This window comes from Oryzias latipes, chromosome 1, assembly GCF_002234675.1.
Source record: "Oryzias latipes chromosome 1, ASM223467v1".
In the NCBI taxonomy this organism is placed as follows: Eukaryota; Metazoa; Chordata; class Actinopteri; order Beloniformes; family Adrianichthyidae; genus Oryzias; species Oryzias latipes.
This window is the reverse complement of record NC_019859.2, coordinates 19,525,839-19,550,857: the sequence shown is the minus strand read 5'-3', so window position 1 is coordinate 19,550,857 and position 25,019 is coordinate 19,525,839. Positions and strand designations below refer to the sequence as shown.

Genomic DNA, 25,019 nt, shown 5'->3' with positions numbered 1-25,019 from the left:
CTACCAAAATTTGGGGTAAATAATTTCCCATATATACACATTTATTAACCTTTTCTGAGTTGCGCTAACTCTCGCTTGTGAAGCGGAACTGTTTAGCCAGGAACAAATGTTCAACAGGAGTCGGACCAGATAAAGACGGAACTAGACTTTGCCGCTGATATTTCACAGTTGTCACTCGACCGGAAATAAACCAATAAGCAATAAAGCCATGTTATATCTTATTGTTTCTTTGGCTGTTTAGGACGACCACATAGATGGACTTCCAAAGACCTTCTGCTCATGTAGTAAGTACTTACTGCTTTACATTAACTAGCAATTAATTACCACCAACTCACCTGACTGCCCAAAATAGTTGCTAGCTAGCACGGTTTGCTAAAAACAATAACTAGGAGCTGCATTGTTTTATTTGTTAGCGACTTCATGACTCCACCATTTGCCTAAACAGGAGCCATCTAATTTTTTAAAACGTTTGTCTAGAGTTGAATTACTGTTCACTTAACAATTTAGCTGCCAAGTAGCTGCTAAATAAGTGATAATTTTATTTTTTTCCATTAAAAAATGTACACTTATCTTTTTCCTTTTTTCTTTACATGTAAACTTTTTCTCTCTCTTTCCAGCAGGCAGGTCCTTCAGTAGATATGACCCAGAGTACAGAGGAGGACACTTTGGTAGACGGACCACTGATCTCTGCTGATGCACTTCATTCTGCCATCAGAAGAGAGTTTCAAACATTGCCAACACATCTTCATGCTGCCTTGCTGTCTCTTCTGCATGTATGACGCCCACATGTAGCTTGTACCTTTTATAAATCATTTTATATTCTCTTTCTGATGCTAATTTGATTCTAAAGAATATTTTCATTGTTTGTGACTGTATTTATTATAAACTGTTGCTAATGTTAGTTTTGTCGGAGGGACTCGCAAAGTTCCTTCAACCTGGATGGGCCATTTGTGGGTGTTTATAAAGAACTCAGCCTTTTTTAATTGTTTATTTTATACTCAGCGTTAAGCTAAAGTTTATGTAAAAACTACATGATATATTTTTTATTCTCTAAGTGTCTGCATCGACTTTTAGCTGCAAATGATCTTTTTCCATCTAGGCCCAGTAAGCAATTTGTTTCCTGTTTGTTGTCATAAGACTGTCACGAGGCTTTTCGCACTAAATTGTTCTTTAATGACTTTGTCTCTTTGCTTTTTATTCCTAGATTGTCTTCGTTGTGTTGTCAATATGTGTGGCCGTTCTGTGTGTGCTGAAGTTTGGCCAAGAGGAGAGGTGTATGCACTTTCTGGGAAATGAACCTGGCAACAGCATCATAGTTTACGCAAAGGCGTGTTTGTGGCTGCTGGTCCTGGCGTTCTCCTGCTGTGTGCAGCATCATCACAATAAAGTTCGGGGCAGAGGATACCTGCAATTTTACAGACAAACACAGCAGCTGAAACATCTGCCGTTCACAATACACTCTTCAGGTAGATGTACATTCACTTACTTCTGACGTAAAGTTCATGGATATCCAACAGGTGGCAGTAAAGAGTGATTTTTTTTTTGTTTTGTTTTGTTTTTGTCTAAATAGGAAATGTCTTGATGTTGATATTTCTGACTGTCAGATTGTCCCAGACGGTGCGTACCTACATGCTTCTCAGCATTCTGGGGCTGGAGCTTTTGTTGACTTTTCCATGTCTTCTGTACTACGCAGGTAAAGACACATCTCTTGTTATTGTAATTTGTTTAAGATGGCCACTGATTAAGTGCACACACACAGGAGTTTGTTTCCATCTTTAGAACATATTGTAATGCTGTTTTTTGTTGGTGTTATGCTGCACATCTGTTCATACTGAAGTGTGTCTGGGATTTAACACGTGGTTCACGGGGGGAGGATATCTAATTTTATTCTTGTGGGTAATGAGAGCCTTGCAAGGCCAATGATTATGTAACATGAACTCCATTATATAGCACATTCTATTGAAATGAAACTATAGGAAGAAAGCTCTGGCATAACCAGACCAAGGTGACCATCTGATGTGACTTATTGGGATCACTGAATGACTTGTTAGGCAAAAGAGATGCATTAGAAAAAGCTACAGTTAGATTAGTGTTTTTCAACCAGTGTGCCGCGGCACACTAGTGTGTCGTGGGAGATGGTCAGGTGTGCTGTGGTAAATTGCCCTCATAAACTGATCCAAAAACATTTACCATCTTTAGGATATCAGCTCTTTGTTCATCCAAACAGGTCCTGATAAAACACTGAGAAATTAGAAATATGAAAAATCGTAAAATAATTTTTTCTTTGTGTTTATTTTATTATTATTAAAGACATTTTGATAAGAATGACGGTACCACGATTTATCAGGAAAAGTCTGTATCAGGAAAAGTCCCGCCCCTTTAACTGTCTCCACCAATCATTCTTGGAGGCTTAATCACATGTCATCACTCTGACCAATCAGAAGTGGTTAAAGTCTTCACTTCCTTGTTCCGATTCTGCTCATAAAGTTTCTCAGTTCTAACAAAAATACCAGCAAAAGCTCGTCTTTAGCGGTGTAGCCTTCCACAAAATCCGGTGTCAGACGGTGGAACAATTGAACAAAACAATGAAGCTCAGAGACGCTAGTCTTTCTGAGTTCGGCTGATTTTTGCACTACATGTCCCATGATGCATTGGGTTAAAGTGACAGCGTCTCGGCGCTCCTCTTAACGTCTTGAAACCACAACGAACGCACATCAAACAGTTTTTAAATCTTCTAACTTAACTTTTATTACATCTTTTAGAAAAAACAGCTGCAGCTTCCAGCTTTTTCTGCCACAATTATCACAAAAATGCATGTGAGATTGCAGAGAGGCTGTAGATCAATACAGACTATGAGTTTGTCCTTTTTTTTTTTTTTTTTTTTGGATGCTGGTGTGCCACGGGATTTTTGTCAAGGTTAAAGTGTGCCATGGCTCAAAAAAGGTTGAAAAACACTGAGTTAGATGATGAAGCAGTCCAGAGCAAAATTACTGGAACACTGGTTATCTGACAAAACAAAAAACATTTAAGTGAGAAGAGAGGAAGCAGACAAACACAGCATCGCTGGAGCATCTGTTAAGACAAAGAGGAACTTTTATTAATTGTTACAAAATTATATTAATGTAACTGAGGTGGGGTAAACAAACTTGGGTGGGTTACTAAATTAAATCCCCATCAATGTAAGCCTGCAGCAGCACAATGATTATTAATGCTTAAGGTCACTTGGAGAATGATAATCAAAGCGAAAGCACAGAGACAGTGTACAAAGAGCAATAAGTTTTCATATGTTCTGCAAAATTGTCAATCCTCCAGTTTTTTTTACATGTGTGAAGGCACATTACCTGCTGATGTAAAGAGCCCCTTTTGTTAAGTAATTTGTTTTTTTATCTGTTGCTTTTTTAGAATACAGTAGAAAACCTTGATGCGTACGGGAATAAAGTCAGTTTTAGGTTCACACAAATGTGGAACCTTTTACATTTCTGCTTTAGATTTGATTTGAAGTCATATTGTTAGGTTTGCAGGCCAAACAAGAGTGTGTAGCCTTTTGTAGGCAAAATACACACAGCATCCATGATCCAGGTGTTTGTACATTTTTTTATCAAAAAAATAAATCAAAAGACTTAATATTGCCCTGCTCATAAGAACACACTGGTAATGTTAAAAAAAAGAAAAAAAAACGGCACAAAACATTATTATTTTTAATCTATTGGGCAATTAAATCCTCACAGGCGGAGTAGAAACTGTTCTATTACAAAGTAATGGAAGTTTTATTAGAGTTTTGAATGGAGTTAAATGTTTTTGAGGCAAGAGGAAGACTTCGTATCACAAAACCCATGTCCAAGGATGCAGAAATACACAATCCACACACAATTTGTGCACCCCGTTTTTAAACCGCTCATCTCTTAGTCTAACGCTTCCAACAGCAAGAATATTAATAATAAAGGCTGAACGGACCTTCAGATTTTGAAAGAACAGGCTTATTATTTAATTGAGGACCCTGATGATGCAGGTGCTCGTCTGAAATTTAGACATTTATATTTGTGGAACAATGTTGTAAAGTTGTTGATTTCCTAATAACACTTTGGAAATGGTCCATTCATGCAACTCCAGCTCAAAAGAAAAAGGTACAGTTTTTATACTCGTGTCAGAATCCCAAAAATCAGCTGACCCACATGGAAAATCCCCAGTCTCCATAACTCAATTTTTACATGACCCTAAACACCAAGCTAACAAGTTGATGCTGTTGTATGTTGACTGCGGTTCCAGCTGTAGCTCAGAGACACACCCTGTAGATTACATTACACACACACTCTTCCCCCACTCTCCATCCAAGTGCATTTGCATCACAAAACCCACCCTGCCCTTTTCAAACTCGACAGCATAACAATCGGCCATTCAGCTTCTTGTCCATCCTCCTGCTCCTGGCTGATCTGCTGGTGTTTTTCTCCTGACACAAGCACCGAGCAAACTTTGCTGGATGCAAATGTGTGTTCGAAAACAACCCCATCCAGTATTTTCCTAAAGTTCATATTTCCTGTAGAAACTGACAATAAGTATTGAATGTTAAGTCATCAAAACGTCTCGTAATGTTCAAGTGGAGGCCATTTTACATCGGAAGTCCTTCCATGAGGAAAACTGTAGAGAGACTTCTGCATCTATTAACAAGTCTACGGTTTTCTTTAAACTTGTTTCCCCTAAAAGGTTCTTTAGTTGGTATTTTACCTCTCAAGCATTGGTATAAAATTAATAAAAATGTTAAGCACTTCAATGATAAATGTGAACAAGGTAAGATTATGACCCACCTCAACACAATTAGTGCAAGAAGCTGTGAACATCACAATTTAGTTAAATAATAATGAAATACAAAAAATACCCATTTGCGTCACATTTGCACAGAAAAAGACATTAGGAGATGAAAGACTGGTGGAGTGGCATGGAAATTATCCTTCATGGCTGACTGCAACACGCGTGTCTGTGAAATGTTTTTTTCAGCTATATTAATAAAAAAAAAACCTCATAATGAACCATTTCTGCTGATCAAGTGGACTATTAGAAAACACTGAAGCTTTCACAGTAACTGTATTCAGTCTCTGTTTCTGAAGGTTATGTTTCAGAAAAGGGAGTTCACTGACAAACGGGAGAAAAACCGTTTGCAGATCCAGATGGGAAGAGTTCTTTGCTTTAGCCGTTTCTCATAAAATTCAGAAAAAATCTATGCTTGGTTTCTAGTCATTTTAGCTTGAGTCTGTCTGAAAAAGCTAAGGCAAAATGAACTTTGAGGATCCTGATAGGGCTTAAGTGGTTCATGCATGCGCTGGAAGTCTGATGGAAGACATGACAACCAAAAATTACAAAGCAACACATGCCATTCATAATAAATGAGCAACATGTTTGTTGTCATATGCTATTAAAAAAAGCTGTCAGTACAGCTTTACCTTCAGCTATGTCATAGTAGCTATGATCAGCTACTTTATCAACCTGATCAGAGTAATGGAGTCAATATCAGCTGAAGTTATGAGACTGTAAGGTATATTATGTGGACAAATCCAGGAAAGCTTTTCATTAATTCAAGAATTTAGTCTGTTAAAAAACATGCATTTCATGTTTTATGTATATATATATCTTGAAAGTAAAGCCTTGTCTTTACAGAAATCCTTACAGCCGTTCAGACTGTACTTGATAGCAATGAAAAAACAAGATAAAGGTGTTTTGTTGTGCTTTGAGGCAGTGATGTGAAATGGGAGAAGGATTTGATTCATTGTGATCAAATAAAGAATGATAAATCCACTTTTGTTTTGTGGTTCGAGTTTAGCATTACAAAAGTGTTGACATTGGCCAAAAGTTGAAGGACTTACTTTGATATAAATGTATTAATACTTACAAAAACTTTTAGAAATCATTAATACAAGGTTTTACCTCACATAAAGAGTTTTATTGACAAATTACAAGCATGTTTGGAATATCGGTACTACTGTCTAAGAACTGTCATTCAACACAGAATCTCTAAAAGGTCAAGCATGTCGTTTTCTACAGTGAGCATTAAACAATGTTTACTTTTATATAAAATAACTTGTTAAAGCTTTTGTTAATCTGATGCATCTTGCTATCATTTGAATCAATCCAAGTGCGTAAAGGGGAAAAGATGTTGGAACAGAGGATATTGAAATGGAAGAATCTGTATTCAGAGGAAATCCATTTTAAAGGGTTGTTTGTCAGCTGAAGGGCACAGATTGCAGGGAAAGATATCAGAAATCCAGGCAGAGAAGATAAGAAACACAAAGATTTAACTTAGCCAAGGGGAAGCCTTCGGCCCCCTCCGCATGCATTGTCTCTGTGTTTACAGTGCCGGTGATCCGGTGTGTGGTGGGGTACATCTGTTCCTCCGCTGCATTCCTGCTCAGATCAGTGCAGTCAGGCATGATGCAGACCGAGCAACGCCTCTGCACACCAGGCCTACTTACACCCAGCCCAATGCTGGCAGAAGCCGAGTAAAGGTGACGTCAGAGAGGCCATAAAGAAGATGCTTTTTTTAATTTATTTACAGGAAGCATAGAAGGAGATGCAGTGCCTGCAGCTATGAAGTCCACACAGGAAGGCCTCATTAAAGCCCTCTTTGAAGTGCATACTGATTGTAACTGTGTGTGTGCATGTGCCTGTGTGTTTGAGGTTTTTCTGTATGTTTCTGCCTCTCATTTGAACATGAATGCCCCCCTTCTATAGAGCTCCATACACATCAAAGGCCTGTCGAGGCCTTCAAAGGCTCCACATATAATACACCTCTTTCTTACACATTGCTTGGTCAGAACTTAGTGTAAGCACTGCAGGGCATGTGGTTGTCACACACAACCCTAGCACCATCCCCATACACATACGTTTGCACGGCCATCTTTTCCCCAAACCTAACGCGGAGCCCGAAGATGACGTGCTAGTGCAACCATAGTGATGACACGCTAAAGTACAACTGACCTTTGGTCTAAAAAACAAAAAAAAAACGTGTTTTAGCAAAAAAGGTTTTGGACGGTGACCAGTTCTGCAAGTTGTCTGCCAGAAAGGTCTGTAATGTTCACTGTTGGTACCCTTTATGACAAACAGAATGGGGGAAAATTTGAATTCAGAAAAATCACAATTTTTTTTTAAAGAATTTATTTATATAATGATGTGAAAACATGAATATTCAGTTTCTACAAAAACAAATGGAAGAGTTCTAACATTGTTCCTCCTCACAGGCCTGTTACTACTTCTTTAATGACCCACTCCGATCATCTTTTCATCTAATGTAAAAACGTTTCCAGTGGTCTTTTATTTATGATTATGCCGTTTTGAGCCAAAATCAAAAAGTCTGTGTCGTTTTCTAGGACAGTTTCTGCAAAGTGGCAGAGGAATTCACTTCTGAGTTGTGGGCGGGACTGTTGGCGCAGTGCATCCCCGCACCCTCTTCCCAACACCGTTGATTGAGCTATCAGATAGCACATTTGAATTGTCCCATTCAGCTATAGTAGCCATTGTCACCTTGGCTGCTTTGCTTCATCACTTGGAAATCTGCATTTCTTGGCGGATGATTGAGGTTTTTCAGATGTGGATAAGATGGCTTTAAGCAGGACTGTCCAGCTAGGAGTGTCTGACAGGAAGGTGTGAAATGTGTCGCAAGCTTTACACTGCTTCCTCCATCTGTCCAGTCCTTCATCTCTTCCTCCCGGTGCATCCACACAACGTTTACTCTGTTTCCTTGATTCCTAAATAGTACATTTTTTCACCAACTCGTGTCATCCAGACATTCTTGCATCAAACCATCTTTGGAGGATCAGCTGAGTCAGTGGTGTTCAGGAACGTCTTAAAGCAACAGCAGAGTTGCTGATAATATTCACACACGATTCAATAAACAAGTGATGCTTTTCCAACAGTGTGTAAAAAGGCCTTGTCTATATCTACAACTCCAAATCAAATTTAAATAAATCAAAAGTAGCTTTCGAAAAATGTAATAAATAATCATATAAATTCTAATACAATTTTTAATGGTCTTTGTCAATGTGCAGGTAATTTATATAGCAATTTTTTATAAACACTTTGAAAAAACAGTAAAATAATATAAGATGTAAATTTGAATGTATCATTTTTTTTACTAAAGCAAAAATGTAAAAAAAATATAGTAGTTTCTTTCAGAATTTTAAACTACACACAACAAAAGGTTTTGAGGTTTTTTAGTGGTTGCTTTCTCCTCCCAAAGAGTAACCCTAAATCAAACCAACAATTAAAATCCTTCTTGTAAGTTACCTTTGAACTAAAAAGAAAAACAGTCAAGTATCTTTAAGATATTCCATAAACTTTAAAGAAAATCTAGTCTTTTCAGAGTCCTAATGAAAAAGATGAATAACATTTAAACATTAGGTTATTGTTTTAAATAAATACATGTAAAAATATTTTTTTTATCCTTGCCCGTTTCCTGGTTTACAGGCAACCTCACAAACACACAGACTTAGGGTCTCATTATGCAGGAATGTGCTGCATTTCTTTGGATAAAGAAGGTAAAGACAGCGCTCTTTAGAGCCTCCCTGACAATTCCCTTTGGCTAATGACGCCCAAACCTTATCGAGACTCGGCCAACAACTCCTCTTCATCTGCAGCATCCACAGAAGTTCAGCCACTGCCAGCTCTTATACTGCTCCTCTTATTAATACTTCATTCATCCACACCAACACTTTGCCGCCAGCCCCACCCACAGCCAACCTTTATGTTTGGGGTGTCAGAATTAGCGGCTGGAGTGCAGGATGTGGCACCTCATAAGTACTAAGTGCAGGATATAACAGTCACTGTGTGTTTAAGGGAAAGAGAAATACTCATTACAATCTAAAGCTTTGGTTACTTACTTACAAAATCAGAACGTTCTTCTGATTTCTAATGTCTCTACTGTCACAAACGACTTACACGGCGTGTTTTTGATCTGTGTTTGCAGTCAAAGTAATGCAGTTCAACGGTGAGCGTGCTGCGCCAGATGTAAACCAGGAGGAGCTTTCACACTCATACAGTGTGACGGGCCAACCCATTGAGACCGGCTTCAGGTACTCACATTCAGCTTTGTGGTTTAAGACGTGAATGTTTTATAATGTTGATGTTTTATTTGTCTTTAAAGTAAGAAAGTCAGTAAACGAGTATTTCTTAAGCACCTATATCAGTCATAATCACAAAGTGATTCACATTAGCAAAAGAGAGCATTTCAAACAGGAAATAAAGAAAACAGTTCAATTCAATGACTTTAAAGACACTCCAATGAAATTGTGCTTTTGGAGTTTTTAATGTGTTCATTTAGCAAGAAAATTAAGCTCAAAATTGCATTTCTGAGTATTTCTTTATTCAAATCGATGTGAATCAGGGGAAAAGTGCAAAAATGTTATTTGAAAAAGAATGTACAAATTTGTGAGAAAATCCTGGGTGGGCCACAAGCTGCTGTATCCCCCTGCAGACAAATAGATCCACATTCGTCTTCATTTTCCTCGTCTGAGGTGCCATCTGACTCAAAACTCTTGGGTGTTTCGTTGCACCGCTAATTTTAGGTTGGGGTTGTAGCGGGGAAGCACATTAACAGATGGATGATGGGAAGTGGGTCAAAGTCCACGGCAATGCTCCCGACCACCACTTTGAACTCCTGGCACTCTGCAGAAACTATGTCCTTGAAAATGACGATTTTTGAAACGGCATAATCGTAAATCAAGAGACCACTGGGAATGCTTTTGATGATTGGAGTTGGACTTTATGCTGAGGGTTAAAAATCATCTCAACCCTCAATCTCCTTGAATCTGGTGGCTGTCTTAGAGTTTGGTGATATAAAGTTGCTGCACAATTGCAAGTAGAGGAAAATATGAGCATTGGTTAACAAACTTGTTTGTGTAATTAAGTAGTAACTAACAAGACAAATGAATTTCATTTCATCTGCTTTCATCATTTTCTCACAGAGGAGCATCCACTCTGGAGGAGGTGGTTGAGAAGCAGGCCGACCTGATAGAGTACCTGAAACACCACAACAGTTTGCTGAGCAAGAGGCTGCTCAACCTCACTGCCCAGCACTAACTGCACTCTGGCCCCCCTGTTTTTTGTTTGTGCTGTCCACCCCACAGCAGCCACAAACCCTCTGAGTGAGCCTTGAGATTATACTGCACCCAGAGACAAACTGTGAGTTCAAAAGAGCTGGATAAATACGAAAGCAAACAAAAGCACCTGTACACTCAGACTGAGCCCGCATGCTCTGTGAGGCGTCCTCACCGGAGATTCACAGATAAAAAAAAAACAAGTGGAGAGCAAAGGGAGAAATGGGACCGAGGTGAGGAGTCACGGGTCACAGATCAGAGGTGAAGGTTTTTCTTTTTATCATTCCCTTGACCCGCAGCGACCCGGTTTTTGTTTCTAAAGGAGAAACGGAGCGGAGAGATCAGTTGCACAAAGGAAAGAGAATTCATCACGTCTGGATTTAAGAAAATGTTCTATCCTGCTGATTTTATCTGTCTATTTCTGTTTTTTTTTTACAGTAAATCTGTGAATTATTATGTGTACTTTAATCCCAATAAAATCTGTCAATATTCCCATGTTTTAATTTACTTAGTTTTGTTTTCATAATTGATAGGAATTTAGATGAAGTTCACGTTTGTTAAACGTTAATTAAAAACCATAACTCCGGGTCTAGAAATCACTGACGTTTCTTTCTAAACCTTTTGTTTCATCCCCCATTGTAGTTCAGGCATTTATGACTTTTTTTTTTCCCATGAGGCTTCTGCTGAGGGCCTGGAGGTAGCAAAAGCTGCTGCAGGCCATTGGTTTGTGCTTCTCTACTGAAAATTACCTAAAAACACCTTTAGTGTCACCTTTGACCCTTCAAAGCTGCCGTCTTTTTACATTCTCGATCTGGCCAAGGGGAACAAAAACTATGCACATGTGTTAGGAAAGCTTAAAATGTAATTTAATAAACATTTGAAGTGCATACATACATTAGAAAACACTTTATAAGAAGACATTTACAACTCTTTGGGTCTGGGGTACATTGGACTTTCCTGAAGGATCATGGGATTTACAGTCTTTGGGCTGCATTTCTGTCGGCCTGTACCTGCCAAGCAGCTGCTGCAACATCACGGCAGATTCAATTCATTTACCCATAATCCTTTTCTGAGGTTGGCTTTGAACGCCCCTCCCCTGTGTGTCTTGTCCACAGGACGTGTGCAGATACCATGTCCCCACTTCTACATCCATTTAGGTCTTGTATACTTGGTTCCATCCACGTACGCCGCTGTTCACGTCAAAGTTTTCCTTCGGAGGAGACGCCCATTGTTGTACTTGTCTGTAATAAATAAAACCTTTATTGTACTTTAAAGTTTCTAATAACCTAAGAAACATCTGAAGTCTCCTTCACCCACTTTTTCCTCCAAACCAAAGGTACTAAAACTGTCATTGTTAATGAGATTTGTGTCTGACCTTTTTTCTTTTGCCCTGTTTCAAATGAACACCTCTGCTGCTAATCACATCCACCCTTTCTACTGCGATGTAACCTTGTGCTTAACCTCTGCTGAACAGCGTCTCACCTTAGGGAAAAGGGACTCTGGAGTGCAGGGGCATGCAGCGTCTGTGGAGGCAGTGGTGTCTGTGGTATTTCCTCCTCAGGTTCAAAAAGTCTGAAATAGGAATAGTACATTATTATTTTGTTCATACACAAGCGAGCATTAAAATGTTTCATCAGATCTACAAACATTCGAATGAAATAAGTTGTACTTTTTTCTGTGCTTTAATGACACACCTGCTGCTTGTTTCAGGTCAAACACCTGGAAAGTAACAGCTGGCCGCACAGGGAGGGACGCAGACCTAACACGTGATTATTTTTTAAGATCCCTAATAAAAATCCACTTCAGCTTCAGCGGTTCACAGTCTGCCAGCCAGCAAAGCCCAGGAAGAGATAAACTAGATGACTTTATGACCCCCATCCCCCGCAGCACCACCTCCTCAGTCTCAGCCCACCCGAGTTCCTCCACCAGAACCTGCCCCTCCGCTCCGAGCCTGGAGACCAACTAGCTGCAGCTTTCCTTACGCCTGGCTCAGCGATTCCACATCATGTTAATAACCGCGGCGATTTGCATTGCTCCTTAACACCGTGGTTAACAAAAGCCCACCGGAGTGGCTTCCAACCGGGGGCAGTGGGGGTCGAGCTGCCCCCCCCCCCCCCCCCCATCCTTTTCCCCTACATCCACCTTCGTCTTCTTTTCACTCCATCATCACATGAACCTGAGCACAACACTGCCCCCCTTCCCCCTAGAAATTACATCTGCTGCTTCTCCGAATAACTGCAGAACTTGGATTTGCACGTAAATGCGCATGCGCAAATGTGCCATTACTTCTTAATAATTTGGATAAAAAGCGCAAAACTAGAAGAGCTGGTGTAGATTTAAAATACACAGTTATTTTTTTCCACTTGGGAGAAAAAAAGTGTTCTCTTGTTGCTATGGTTACAAATTGTTACAAGGGCATGGCGCAGTAGTGTGCCCGCATGTATGGGCATGAGCGAAGACTCAGTCTGAGACTGAGGTGAAAATGACACTATTTCTTGGCACTACAGGTAAATAAATAATTAAGTTAGGGCAGACTTGAGGTTTGTTCAGAATCTTACCTGGCCTGGCAGAGAAGACCGGCGCGAGCGCAGCTGCGAGCAGCAGCAGCAGGTATAGCAGGTTCCAAACCCTCATGGTGGGGTTACCAGCTGGCTCCAAAGGTTTAAGGATATCTACAGAAAGGTGCTGCTGGACGGAGTAAACGATGCTCGGCGTGCTCTGGATCTCCTGGATCACCTCTTAGAAAGTCTCTTCGAAACAGGTGAAAATACCAAAAACTGTTCCTGGAGGAGAGTGCGTGTCCTGACGGCTGGTGAGTCCTGCGCACTGAGACTTTTTCCACCTCTGAGAGCAATCTAACCGGGGTGTCTCCTATATGTTGCCTGTTTGGAGGGAGGGATGGGGAGGGTTGCCCCCCATGCCCCCCCCCCTCATTCTCTCTCCCTCTCCCTGCACATTGACCCCACATGTTGAGGGACATCCCCCTTTCAGTGGATCCGAATGCTTCAAAAACCCACATTTAGCTTTATTTTACACTTGCATTGAAGTCATGACAGAGTTAAATCATCATTTTCTTCAGAACACAGATTTTAGAAATTGAATTTTAAAAAAAGACACCAGGTCCATTCGGTAGACCCCCAGCCCCCACTCTGGCAAACATCTGGGGTGGGGGTGGGGGGCTCTTTATAGGACAGGAGCTTTGACTAAATCAAATCCAGAAATGTGTCATATCTGGCAGAGCCGTCTGTTTGACCTTCCGGACATCTGCTTTGGTGAAATTGTAGTTTTAAAAGTGCTTTGAAGTGATCTTGCGGGTTGACTTGTAAAGAGGCCTGAAGCGCTGTGCCTGTTTGCCTTCTCCCAGGTGTGCTGTGAGCAGAATCTCAGGTTATTTTGGAAGTGATTGTTGCAGCAAAATTGAAAGTTTTGCTTGTGCTTCTGAGATTCGGTGGAGTAGGATGCCAGCTTTTCTGACACTTCTGTAAACATCTCATAAACAAGACAAGTGTTCCTTGCTTCATCCTAAAAGCAGATTATGGTGAGAAAAAGTTCTCATGATGCACCCAGAGTAACTCATATTCTAATATTGATGACGAAATGTATTTTTTTATTTAGTAATAAACAAAGAGTTTCTTTGCATGTCATTAATGCTGTTGGCTGAACTAATACCTGGTTTGTTTTTATCCTTTTTCCAGCAGACTTGCAAGCATTATCTCTGCAGTCTTCTGCAGTGGAGACTCATTAGTGTGTCTGCCCACGACTGTCTCTGTGGACTGAGACTCCATTCAGCAACCAGCTAATGAATTAACATATACAGATGAAATGCCAGCTATTACATTTGAATGAGGATTAGAGAAGCAGCAGGACACTAATGGACGGCAGGACTGGTAGTCACTTTGAACAGTCACATGGACCTGCATTTCTCCAGATGCATTTTTTTTCTTTCATTGCCACTGCTATCGCAGTGTTTATACATCTGCATCCGGGTGTCTTTTGTAAATATGCTTTTATTGCTTTATGATGTTTGCAAAAATGTTGCTTAAAATAACCAAGATTCCAGACGGATTCAGTGTGTGCACTGTTGCACTCATCCCATGGCAAACATTCTTTTATTTTTCTCCTTTGGTGACCAGTTTTTTTGCATTTCAGCTGCCATTGTCTTTTTAAAAACTTTTTTTCTCCATTTGAATATGTTAATTCTGGTTTAATTGTCATTCAGAACCACCTGGTAGTCCTCTGCTTGCTGACTGCTGCTGGTGGACCTCAGTTTTTTTTTTTTTTTTTGCCGTGCTCTTCGGAAAGCAGACAACAGAATTATACCAAACTCTCTCCACAGGTTTTCTGTGTGACTCATTAGAGCAGGTTGTAATATTTGCTCTCCCTGGGAGATTATACGTCTTTACGAGGATTACCCAGGCTGCTCAAACACTCCCCTATGTGAGAGGCACACACACTCTGACCCACATGGGGAAGCCCTTGAAAAACTTCTCTCTGTCAATTAAAATTTAAATTAAAAACTTTGAAATATATTTATGGTCTCTTGAAATGACAAAAAAAAGTAAAATCATCTTAAATGTTCGAAACCAGATTTCATTTATTTGATTTCTAAGTAACATTTCAGCCTGATTAAACAATACATAAGGGCTCAAACATTTCAAACTTTCAAGATTTTTACAACTTTTAGAATACAGTTTTTTCATGGCAAAATGGGGTATAATGCTATTCAATTAATATGATATTTTATCTAACCATTTTTTTAAACATGCATAATCCCTTTTGAGGTCATGAAGTTGCTGGGGCCTATCCCAGCTACTGTTGGGGAAAGGTGGGGTACACCCTGGTCAACAGTCTGTTGCAGGGCTTATATGATATTTGGATTTCAAATATTTTTATTAAATTTACTAAAAATTTCTAAGCTTTCTGCATGGGACTTTGACAAGTTTTCCATATTTGACTTTTAAAATTGTTCCTCTTTCGGCTTTTCCCATCAGTCGCATGGTAAACTTGGCAATGTTTTACGCCGGATGCCCTTCCTGCCGCAACCCTCTCAAAGCAACCGGGCTTGGGACCGGCACAGAGGTAGAGAAGGGAACAGGGAGCAGCCTGGATTTGAATCCTGGTTTCACGGACGTAAGGCGCCACAAACCAGCACAAGCTAAACCGGCTCCCCTATTTGACTTTTAAAATAGTTTAAAAAAATGTTCAGAGAATTAACATATTTTGTGAAAATTCAATAATATTGAGCATTTTCTACAAGATTTTGAAAAATAAAATAACATTAAGATTCTATTATATATTCAAAGTATGAGAGTATTTTAAAGTATATTGAAATGAAAGTAAGACCCAGAAATGTTGGATTCTATATTTTGTTTTCTGTTTTTGCTAATTGCATTAATGTAAGTCATGCGTAGGAAAAGACTTTGACTGGAAGATCTTCTGAGGGCAAATTTGCTTCTAGTTCAAAACTTAACTTTCAATTTTTACTATGGAAAGTTAAGTCTCTTTTAAAAAAAAAATTCTTTTCAAAACACGGAGAAGTTTACTGGAATAAAATTGACACTTTTTTGATGGGCAGTAAGAATACATATCAAATAGCTGAAGTTTAAACAAATGCGGTTACATGGCCAAAAGTAATCGGAATGAACACCTGATCAGAATAAAAATGCGTCATGTAAACACGCCGTTCTGAATACTCTGCCCCAATCAGACTCAATCGGATCAAAATTTCTGTCGGATCGAAATAAGGCCGATTGTTGATCCGATCGTGTTCATATGAACAGTTTATTCTGATCGTGGGTCACTACTGCGCTGGCTTTGCATAATGCAGAGACGTTGTGCCGCTCCAGAGCAGCAGGACTCGTAGCTTCGTCTTTGCGGGCAGGGGAGGCTGCTTTGTTACAGTGTTCGCACCAGAGGAGGCTTCGGACCGCAGTTCATCCGGCCGCTCAGCTTAAGCGAGCAGCCAAGCAGACGAGCGGCTTTAAGACTGTTATGTGAGCTAACGGCGGTGGCTTTTGAAGGGAGAAACGATGCCCAGTCCTGAGAAACCATGTAAACAATCATGTGAATTTATGTTTCCAGTCCTGTCCAGACAGAAATAAGGGGCTGATGTTATTCCCACATATTTACACTCAGTCAAGGTGCACATTGCGGCATTGCCCGCATAGATTTTAGGTGCATCCATGGCTAGATGTTGTTGTTGGCACATATTAGCCCAACCCTAACCCTACTTCCAGCTCCGTTCAGCCAAAAAGCATGGATTAAAAAAGATTTTGAGCGAACATGCACTTTATAATAATCATAACAATAATAAAAGAACCTTTAGAAGATCATCTCGCTCTATGCTGCAGGTTTTTTTGTATACAACGGAACTCAACATTTCTTCTTCTACGGTCGTTTCCGGTATTTTAGAGAGTTCTGCGTGTGTCCAAATGATTTATTCCGACCGAAGGTGTAGCGTATGTAAACGTTTGTTATAATCGGATAAGGTATTTCTGGGCCCATGTAGTACAAGGTTCAATTCTAATCCAATCTTTGATCTGATCAAAGATATTTCGCACATGTGACCACAGCTAATGTGTTGTAAAAGAGGGCTAGTGGGATTGCACACCTCTGAATAATCATTTTGTCTTCATGTTTTGTGGTTTTGCAATTTTTTCCTTCTCAAATTTAAATGAAGTGATCTTTAGAAGAAGGATGTAGAAGCATCATATTTTATTGAGAGAACTGTGTCGGCCTTTGGTATGTCTAAAATTCCCCGAAGAGTCACCATAACTTTAATATCTTGTTTGTTTGTTTTTTACTGACAAAACAAATATGTACATAAAAAATTTAAATAAACTGGTCTACTTTTAGTGTTTTAAGAAAGACACTAATGCGTTTGTTGTTTTTGGAAAGTAAATTTCAGTTCCAGTTATTGACTGTTCCAACAAATCTTTCAAATGGGTTTCTATCCAGACCCTTTTTTACATTCAGAAGGTCATGAAAGTATTGTAAATTTGTGCATTTTTAGGAATTGAAACATATGTTTAGTTTATAATCTAATTCTGCCCAGAGTTCCATGAAGTAAACGCAGCAGAGTAGGCATTGAGAGATAAAAGTGCCGTGATGTCTGAAGGCTTTTGGGTGGACGCCTGTGTGTGTTTGCAGTGCTGATTGTGATCTGATGGGTCAGTTCATTGTCCATCGTTACACTGATAGCTGACCTGTTGAAGGTCATCAGTGTTAATGAGCGCTGCAGCCAGCCAAAGCTTAATTACTCTTAAGACTCTTTATCTCTAACTGGCAAATGCAAAACCTAATGTACTTTTATACACATGAAGAGAAACGCCCTGCCAATACACAACAAATGACCCCGCATCACACAATCTGAGTCCCAGGAAGAGTGAGGTGTAAAAAAAAAAAGCGCAATTCCTATGACAGACTTAGCCTAAGTCTGTATTTCTGGGGTTTTCCTTCTTGCTTTGACAACAGTTTGAGGGCTGACTACAGAGGAGTGATGGAAAGCTTAAAGGTCGAGGGTCAAACTCAATAGGGAGCGGCCTCTAACCCCCGGGATGCCACCAGTCAGGAGCCTCACGAGCCACAAGTCAGTAGTCTGCCACACAGGGTGGAGTTTGATTACTTCTGTGAGTATCGTTTGGACCTCTCAGGCTCTTGAGAAATAAACCGCTTTAGGAGTCAATAGAAACAAAAGTAGCATTTCAAACAGACTAATGACAGCCACTTTGATAGTCTGGAGTCCTGTCCATTCTATACATCTATTGTCTTTTATCACGGTCTTTGGAAATTGTCGTAGTTGTTTTTTTTAGCGGTTCTAGTTGCAGTTGGTCCAGAAAACCCTCATCAATCAGAGGAGGGATAGCTGGAATCAAGCAGGACGGATGCTCATGAGGACCAGAGCTAGAGTCCACTGGACGTGTTCTCTGTAATTCTCAAACGACCTAAAAATGTAAAGAGCCGTTGGCTGAAACCTTCGACGGACATCTGCGCACATCGAAAATGAACGCAAGAATCACTTATGAATTGAAAGACCGAAATTTCATAGGTGGAAAATGCGCAAAATGTACATTGTGGCTGTGTGACACAGCCTTAACATCTGTGTGAAGCTACATACACACTAGTCATGTGACAAATGTTCAAGAATGCCCTCAACGCGGATTCTTGGCCCATAGTGTTCACACTGGACATGCAGAAAGGGCCTTTTTCTCTTTCTACTGTTTACTACTGCATGTCTGCCCCCTGCAGTTGGAAGAGGCTTGTTGTAAAATGTCAAAGAGGTCCAAATCTTGCAAATCTTGCTCCAGGCGTCTTCTTTCACAGCTGTATTCCAATCTATGAAGGACTTGGTGTCATATAATTCAGAATAAACTGCAATTATTAATATCTCCTCCATGATAATTTCTAAATGATTGGCACTTTGGTCAATTCAAATAAATGCCATCCTTACGTCACTACTAAATCCAAGTCCCTGATTGGTCAAACATGGTGCCAAAAAGTATGTGTGGTTGTAGATCATCAATTAAAGATGTGATTCAAGACAGTGATTACATTTTAAAACAACAATCGTGTGGTTAAAAAAATCATTTGAAGTGGACAATTATTATCATCTCAAAAAGAACTTAAATACCCTCAGGCAAAATGGGATTTTAAACATTAACAAGCTAATAAAAATCCATTTATCTTCTATCTTGAAATATGAGTTTATCTAAAATACAAAGAAACAGCACCAACCTCCTGACATCTCTGTGTTGACTGATTCAGCTTCAATGCATAGACATTGTCTGATTACAGAATACGTTATTAGTTCATCTAAAGCTCAAGTTTTTTTCTTTGCAAATATCAAAAGAAGTTTTGATCTTTTCAGATAAGACTTTAAAACTTCATTTTAAAGTGTGAACGTCTTTGAAAACTTGCAAGAACATGTGAGAAGCAGGGAATAGAGCTGGGAATTGGTTTGACAGTCTCTGAGGAAGCAGAAAGTGATGCTCAATTTTTCTGCATATCCTTTGGCAGGATCGGCTTGACTTGAGCAGAAGACATCCTCTGGGTTATGGTTGGTCATATGCCTCAGTCCCTATAGGAGCAGAAAATAAGAAATAAGGTCAAGTTTGGGTTTATAACAAATGGGGAATTGTATTCTTGGACATATACAGTGTACAGGTAGTTGTAGTGCTCTCTGGTCACAAGACAGAAAACTAATTAAAGAATATATTAGATCATATGTGGACTATTGTCACCTAAAGCTAGATATATTTACTTTAGAAACCTTTTGTTATTGAGCTGCTGTTTCAATGTGTTGTGTGATGCCATATTGGATTTTACAATTTTTTTTGTGTGTGTTCTCTTTTTATGCAGCCAGCTATACAAAATATACAATATGCTTATTGTTGAAAGAGTGTTTTTTCCCAAAATGGACTAAAATTGACCTCTATGAAGAAATACTGATGCATCCATTCAAGACAGATAAGAAACAGTGTTTGGGGCTTTTAACGGATTCCCTCTGTCTGACTTGTTTGGAGATTTCTTTTTAAACTGTCCAAAAAACTAAGAATGGAACTAAGAGTAAGCATCATCACTAAAGACCATGTTTGTTGTTTTATTTCTTACAGCAGAAGACATTTGTTTACCTGGACGACCATATCTTGGCTCGATGCAAACTGAAGCCAGGCCAAAAAGGGAAAAAACCAGGAAGGCGATGATGATAAAGGTCAACTCAAAGCTTGTGAATGGTAGTTCCATCTACACAAAACTTAACACAAAGAACACGGAAAGGATTCAATAAAACACAAACTGACCAACTATCACATATTAAATAATGTCATTTATTTGTTTGCATCATTTCTACTCAATTTAAAGAAGGAACAAGTGGGGAAAAAATACCTAGGTGTGTCCACTAGGGTGCATTGTTCTCTAATTGAACAGTAACTGTAATCATCACCGACACATAGAGAGAATAATAGTCTTTTATTTGTGAATACATTCAGCTATATACCTAAATAACACGAGAAGAACGTAGTTCAGAAATGTGAATTAATATCATTATGAGAATTATTAAAACAGATATTATTTAGTTTCAATACGTGGCTTTTAACATTTTATCAAAATCATCTAAAAAAAAAAAACTTTCAAAATTTGACCACAAGCTAATTTACAACACTGATTTGTTTCTGCAAATACAAAACTATGAATATTAACTCTGGTTTAAATTAAGATGAAAAGTAAATAAATAAAATGGCTCAGTAATGGACATCTATTAATGTCTAAGTTAACAATTCACAGTTACATTGAGGTTAACGAAAAGTACCACATGGGAAACTTCTTCATTACAGCAACATGTACAGTTTAGTAATAGGGCTACTTTGTGATGTGTTTGTCTTTCCATCCATTTTCTTTACCTGCTTTATCCCTTTCGGGGTCACAGGGTCACCGGGGCCTGTCCTGACCACTGTTGGGGTTCACCCTGGACAGGATGCTAGTCTGTTCCAGGGTGTGTGTGTTATTCTTTCAACCAAAACAAGTTGAAGAACAAATTCTTTTTTCTTGATTCTTTCTCTGGTCTCCATTAATTTTTACATCATAAGCGCGAATTTGCAAATGACAACAGATATCAATATAATGATACCTATTACACATTTTTTTCTACTCTACAAACTGGGCAGACAAAAAAATCAAAAGACGTGTGTCGTCTTAGACTTACTTTGATTGGTCCCAAATGCGAACTTCAAAATAAAAGTTCAAAATACTGGGAAAAAAATAAAAAAGAGAGAAAGAAAAAAGAAGGACAGCAAGTGAGAGACTCTATCTAGTATATCACATTGTTTCATCCAGGAAGCAAATTACAAGTATATCCTCAACTACAGTGCAAACACAGGTTCAAAGTTCATGAAGGAAGACTATACTAATAAAAGCTCAGTTAATGTAGCCCAATATTACAACACAGTTGTCTCAACGGGCTTCGCTAGTTGTGCAAAACATAAAATCTCTTTGAAAATACAAAAGCTGATTGCTAAACTAAACTAAACTAAACTAAACTAAACTAAACTAAACTAAACTAAACTAAACTAAACTAAACTAAACTAAACTAAACTAAACTCAACTAAACTAAACTAAACTAAACTAAACTGGGCATTTCTGCCCTTAGACCCTCCTTCTCAGAGGGTCTAACATTACAAAACAAAAATGAAAGGGCTGCAACTTGGCTCAAAAAAACAGCAACACCTTTTTGACACCTACGTGTCATTAGAGTTTACTTGGAGAAAAAACTTCTCTTTTGCCTTCTTAGATGCGTCATCAGTTCCATCACACCAGCAGCTCCTCTCTGTGGGGTATCATGCTGGTTTCTGCAGGGTATAAAATAAACACACTGTCATTGGCCTTCCTTTAAAATAACTGTATTTTACATGATTAAAAGAAGACAAAGTTTGCAGATTTAGGAATATGTTTTGTTTGCATGATTACCACAAATATGCCTTTTTTATTATCTGTTATTTTATGATCAAAGAAAAGCATGAGGCATAAGGATATGTTTAAGTTTTTACTGCCTTTCTAAAAAAACAAAAATAAAACCCTTTTTTCAGAAGAACTTCCCTCATGTTTTCAAATAACAGTTAGGTGGAAGTGGAAGAAAATTAATTTCTTGTAACTTAGTTGGGACTCTGCATTTTTTTCTTTTTATGTTTTCAGAAAACTTTTGAAATTAGGCGGTAACATCAAACTCATAAAGTTCTAAAGTTTTCCAGTTTTGTTATGTCATGTGCTTTAAAAATTATTATAAAACATTAGCAAATGAATTACAAACTACGTCATTCAGTTTCACAGATCTCCTAATACAGGGGTTCTCAAAGTTTTTGTAGCGGAGGGCCAAATTAGGAACTCGACATTAGACTGGGGGCCAATTATGGTAAAAAAAAAATGGAAATAAGAGAAAAGTTGTTTTTAATAACAATAATGACCAAGTGTCATTTGTACAGTTAACCAGGCCCTCCAGACGTTTTCCCAGTTGCAGTCGGTGGTTGCTGTCCAGATCTTCTACTCGTCTTGTAATTGTTTCATTTGACAGACTTATTTCTTCAAACTTTTTCTTTTGCTCTGGACCAATAATGTCAGCTACTTTCAGCATCCATCTTTTTTACAAACTCCCTGTGACTTAAGGTCTAGCTACCCCGGGCCATTTCCAAAGCCACAGCGTAGCTAGCTTCTGTCACAGCTTCACTGGATTTAGACATTTTTGTAAACATCTGCTGTGCAGCATAGCCTCGTTGTTGTTGTTGAAGCTTATTGTTGCGCCGGTAAATTTGTCATAGTTTTTATGATTTGTAACATAGTGACGATTTATAGTGAATACTTTGAGCATTGCATTTACTTGCTTGCAAATCAGGCACATTCAGCCCTTAAGGGACGACAAAGTAAGCATTTGTTCACTTGGCAAGAAAAAGCGCATTTTCTTCTCGCCAAAACAACATTTTTCCTCAGAAGAACTTGATCTGGCTCTTTTTTAATGAGGGCCACAAAAAATGTTCCCGCGGGCCGCCATTGGCCCCCGGGCCGCACTTTGAGAACCCCTGTCCTAATGAGTTTAAAAGCCAACTGACATATTTTTGAAAGTTGTGTAAGCGTCTGGCATTGGCAAAAAAAAAACAAATGCGATGGGAAAAATTATGAAAAAGCAAAAAGAAGCCTCCGCTCTCATGTGTAATTTGAAAACATACTGTTAGGGTGCATATAGTCCTCATTGATCATCCCAACCAGTGTGAAGAGGGCAAAAACCAAAAGGGAAAACATGATAGTTAACACCTCAAGCTCAGTTGAAAGAGAGGCCATCTACTTGTAACCCAAAGCAGCAGCTGCAAAAATGAACAAAGCCAAGACGTCAGCTCAATAGCCAGCTGGAAATTTAAAAAGGAAAATTACAGTTTAAAACTCACCGGGTGTTGTGTGAAAGCAGTTAGGTACAAATTTTAACGCTTCATCACAAAAACATGTTCAGTGACTCTTGTCTTTCTGTGTCTCACACTTGCAGAGAAGAAAAGAAGATGTGCTAACTTATACATCCCCTCTCAAGTTCAAGTGAGATCACATTTAACCTAATTATTGATGGGCTGTGTGGATGTAAGCGGATGCTTACGATGTAAGATTTCTGACCTCTTTGGCATGTTGTATAAGAATATTCTCAGAGTTTTTAAATAAGTTTGTCTTTAGTTTGTTCTAAACTGAAATCGTAAAAAAAGATCAAACTAAATTTTTGTTTGTTTGTATTTTTTTCATATAGATCTGTCGTGTGATTTTTTAAAATGAAAAGTTAATTAGTGCGTCTCCCTTGTGTGGTCATTTAAAAAAAACATTAAACTACAGCAAAGCCACAAAGGTTTGTGGGAAAACAATGTGGACAGGACATTAAATGTATTTCTCTCAAAATCAAAGCTACTGCTGCTCTCAACAAGACAGATGCTCCATCTTTCTTCTTCAGCATCTGCTGAATCGCTGGGGCTGCTGGTTCCAACCCAGCTACTGTTGGGCAAAGGTGGGGTATGCCCTAAACAGGTCGCCAGTTTGCTGCAGGGTGCTCTGGAGGTAGTTCTGCAAATACACACATGACATTTAAACATAAATATTTATAAATTATGCTTTGAAATTAATTATTTGTGCCCTTGAATTATTATTTTGTGCGTACAAATTAGCAGGTCCTATTTCATGGCCACAAATAAGCATTTCCCTAACATTTTGTGGGCACATATTAGTATTACAGTATTTTCAATTCCTACTAATTTGTTATCACAAAACACTAATTTGTATAGAGCACTGAACATATTAAAAAAGAAATAATAATAAATTTTGCCATCAAATAACTAATTTGTGCTCACGTGTACCAATTTAATTGTATTTTGTGGGCACAAAATGCTCATTTGTGCCCTCAAAATGAAAATTTGTGCCCAAAAAACTGCTAATAAAATACCTATTTGTGACCATGAAATACTCAATTGCAGCCACAAAAATATTAACTGGGGCACACAATATATTAACTTGGGGCCACAAATTATTAATTTGAAGGAACAGTTTACTTACTTGTTTGTTTTTGGAATGTCATGTGCGCTCACAAAAAGCAAAGTTTTGCAGACAAAAATTCATTTGTGGCCACAAAATGCTAGTTTGTGTGCACAAAATGCTCATTTGTTTGCACAAAATGTTCATTTGTGTGCACCATATGCTAAATAATTCTAATTTGTGGCAGCAAAACCAAATTGTGCTAAGAAATTCTACTTTTAGTGCACACAAAAAAATGTATGGTCAAGTTGTTGATATGAGGGAACAGTTTGTTGTTGTTGGTTTCTTTTAATGTCATGTCCAGGGCTCAGTAGCATCCTACAAAAATCTTCCATGGAATAAGTGAAATAAACTTGTCTTTAAAAGGTCACTGTTAAAAACCTTTCCAGCTCACTCACAACAAATGTATTTGGAAATGATGGGCAAAAATTCTCCCCTGTTGAACGGTAAAACATTTTTTGTCAATAAACAATATTTGTTATTGAATGATCAAATCTAAATGCAAAAGAAAGAACATCTCCAGATTTACCTTTAGTAACAACTTTAACTCCTACATTTTCCACTTTTATCAAACATAATCCTCCTGACCCGAGAAACTTTAAAATAGGATTACCACCTCACCGCCCACACATGCTCGTGGAACTGTTTACACATTATTTACAAATCTCATTTTATGTCCAGTCTAGCTGTATTGATGCATTTTCATCACTTCAACATAACACAGGAAAAGAGTAACTTTTATTGATCTCAGTCCACTGTTATAATATGAGACAGACTGTTTAAACGGAGAATGCGTGATTGGATGAGTGCCTTACATGTGCACAAGTTGTGTAAGCCTATTATCTACACCATTGGTCAGAGGAGGAGATTGGGGTTAGTCTAAGCCCTAATCCTTGG

General features: G+C 38.7%; 1 protein-coding gene and 1 long non-coding RNA gene across 3 annotated transcripts; one reads left to right on the top strand and one right to left on the bottom strand.

Annotated features, from left to right (window-relative positions):
* Positions 1-95: 95 nt before the first annotated feature.
* tmem192 (transmembrane protein 192) lies at positions 96-10,665 on the top strand. Of its 2 annotated transcripts, none has more exons than XM_011476790.3 (6): positions 96-284; positions 621-773; positions 1,205-1,466; positions 1,571-1,693; positions 8,951-9,056; positions 9,948-10,665. In XM_011476790.3, exons 1-6 carry the CDS (start codon positions 255-257, stop codon positions 10,060-10,062), a joined length of 789 nt encoding a protein of 262 aa, XP_011475092.1. In that variant the 5' UTR covers positions 96-254; the 3' UTR covers positions 10,063-10,665. The 2 variants fall into 2 exon arrangements, with proteins under 2 accessions (XP_011475092.1, XP_004065988.1); XM_004065940.4 differs by having other exon boundaries at positions 101-284; positions 618-773.
* A 258-nt stretch (positions 10,666-10,923) lies between these two features.
* LOC101158421 lies at positions 10,924-12,931 on the bottom strand. The gene is made up of 3 exons (XR_177315.3): positions 12,638-12,931; positions 11,562-11,651; positions 10,924-11,320 (listed from the first exon to the last, which is right to left on the bottom strand). It is a non-coding gene; the product is annotated as an uncharacterized LOC101158421 (long non-coding RNA).
* Positions 12,932-25,019: the final 12,088 nt, after the last annotated feature.

What these genes read in the sequence shown, in the direction of transcription:
- tmem192 (XM_004065940.4), top strand. Translation starts at nt 255, where the DNA reads ATGGACTTCCAAAGACCTTCTGCTCATGTA. An exon ending in CCTTGCTGTCTCTTCTGCAT is followed by an intron (nt 774 to 1,204) that starts GTATGACGCCCA and finishes TTTTATTCCTAG; the next exon opens with ATTGTCTTCGTTGTGTTGTC. An exon ending in GTTCACAATACACTCTTCAG is followed by an intron (nt 1,467 to 1,570) that starts GTAGATGTACAT and finishes TTGTCTAAATAG; the next exon opens with GAAATGTCTTGATGTTGATA.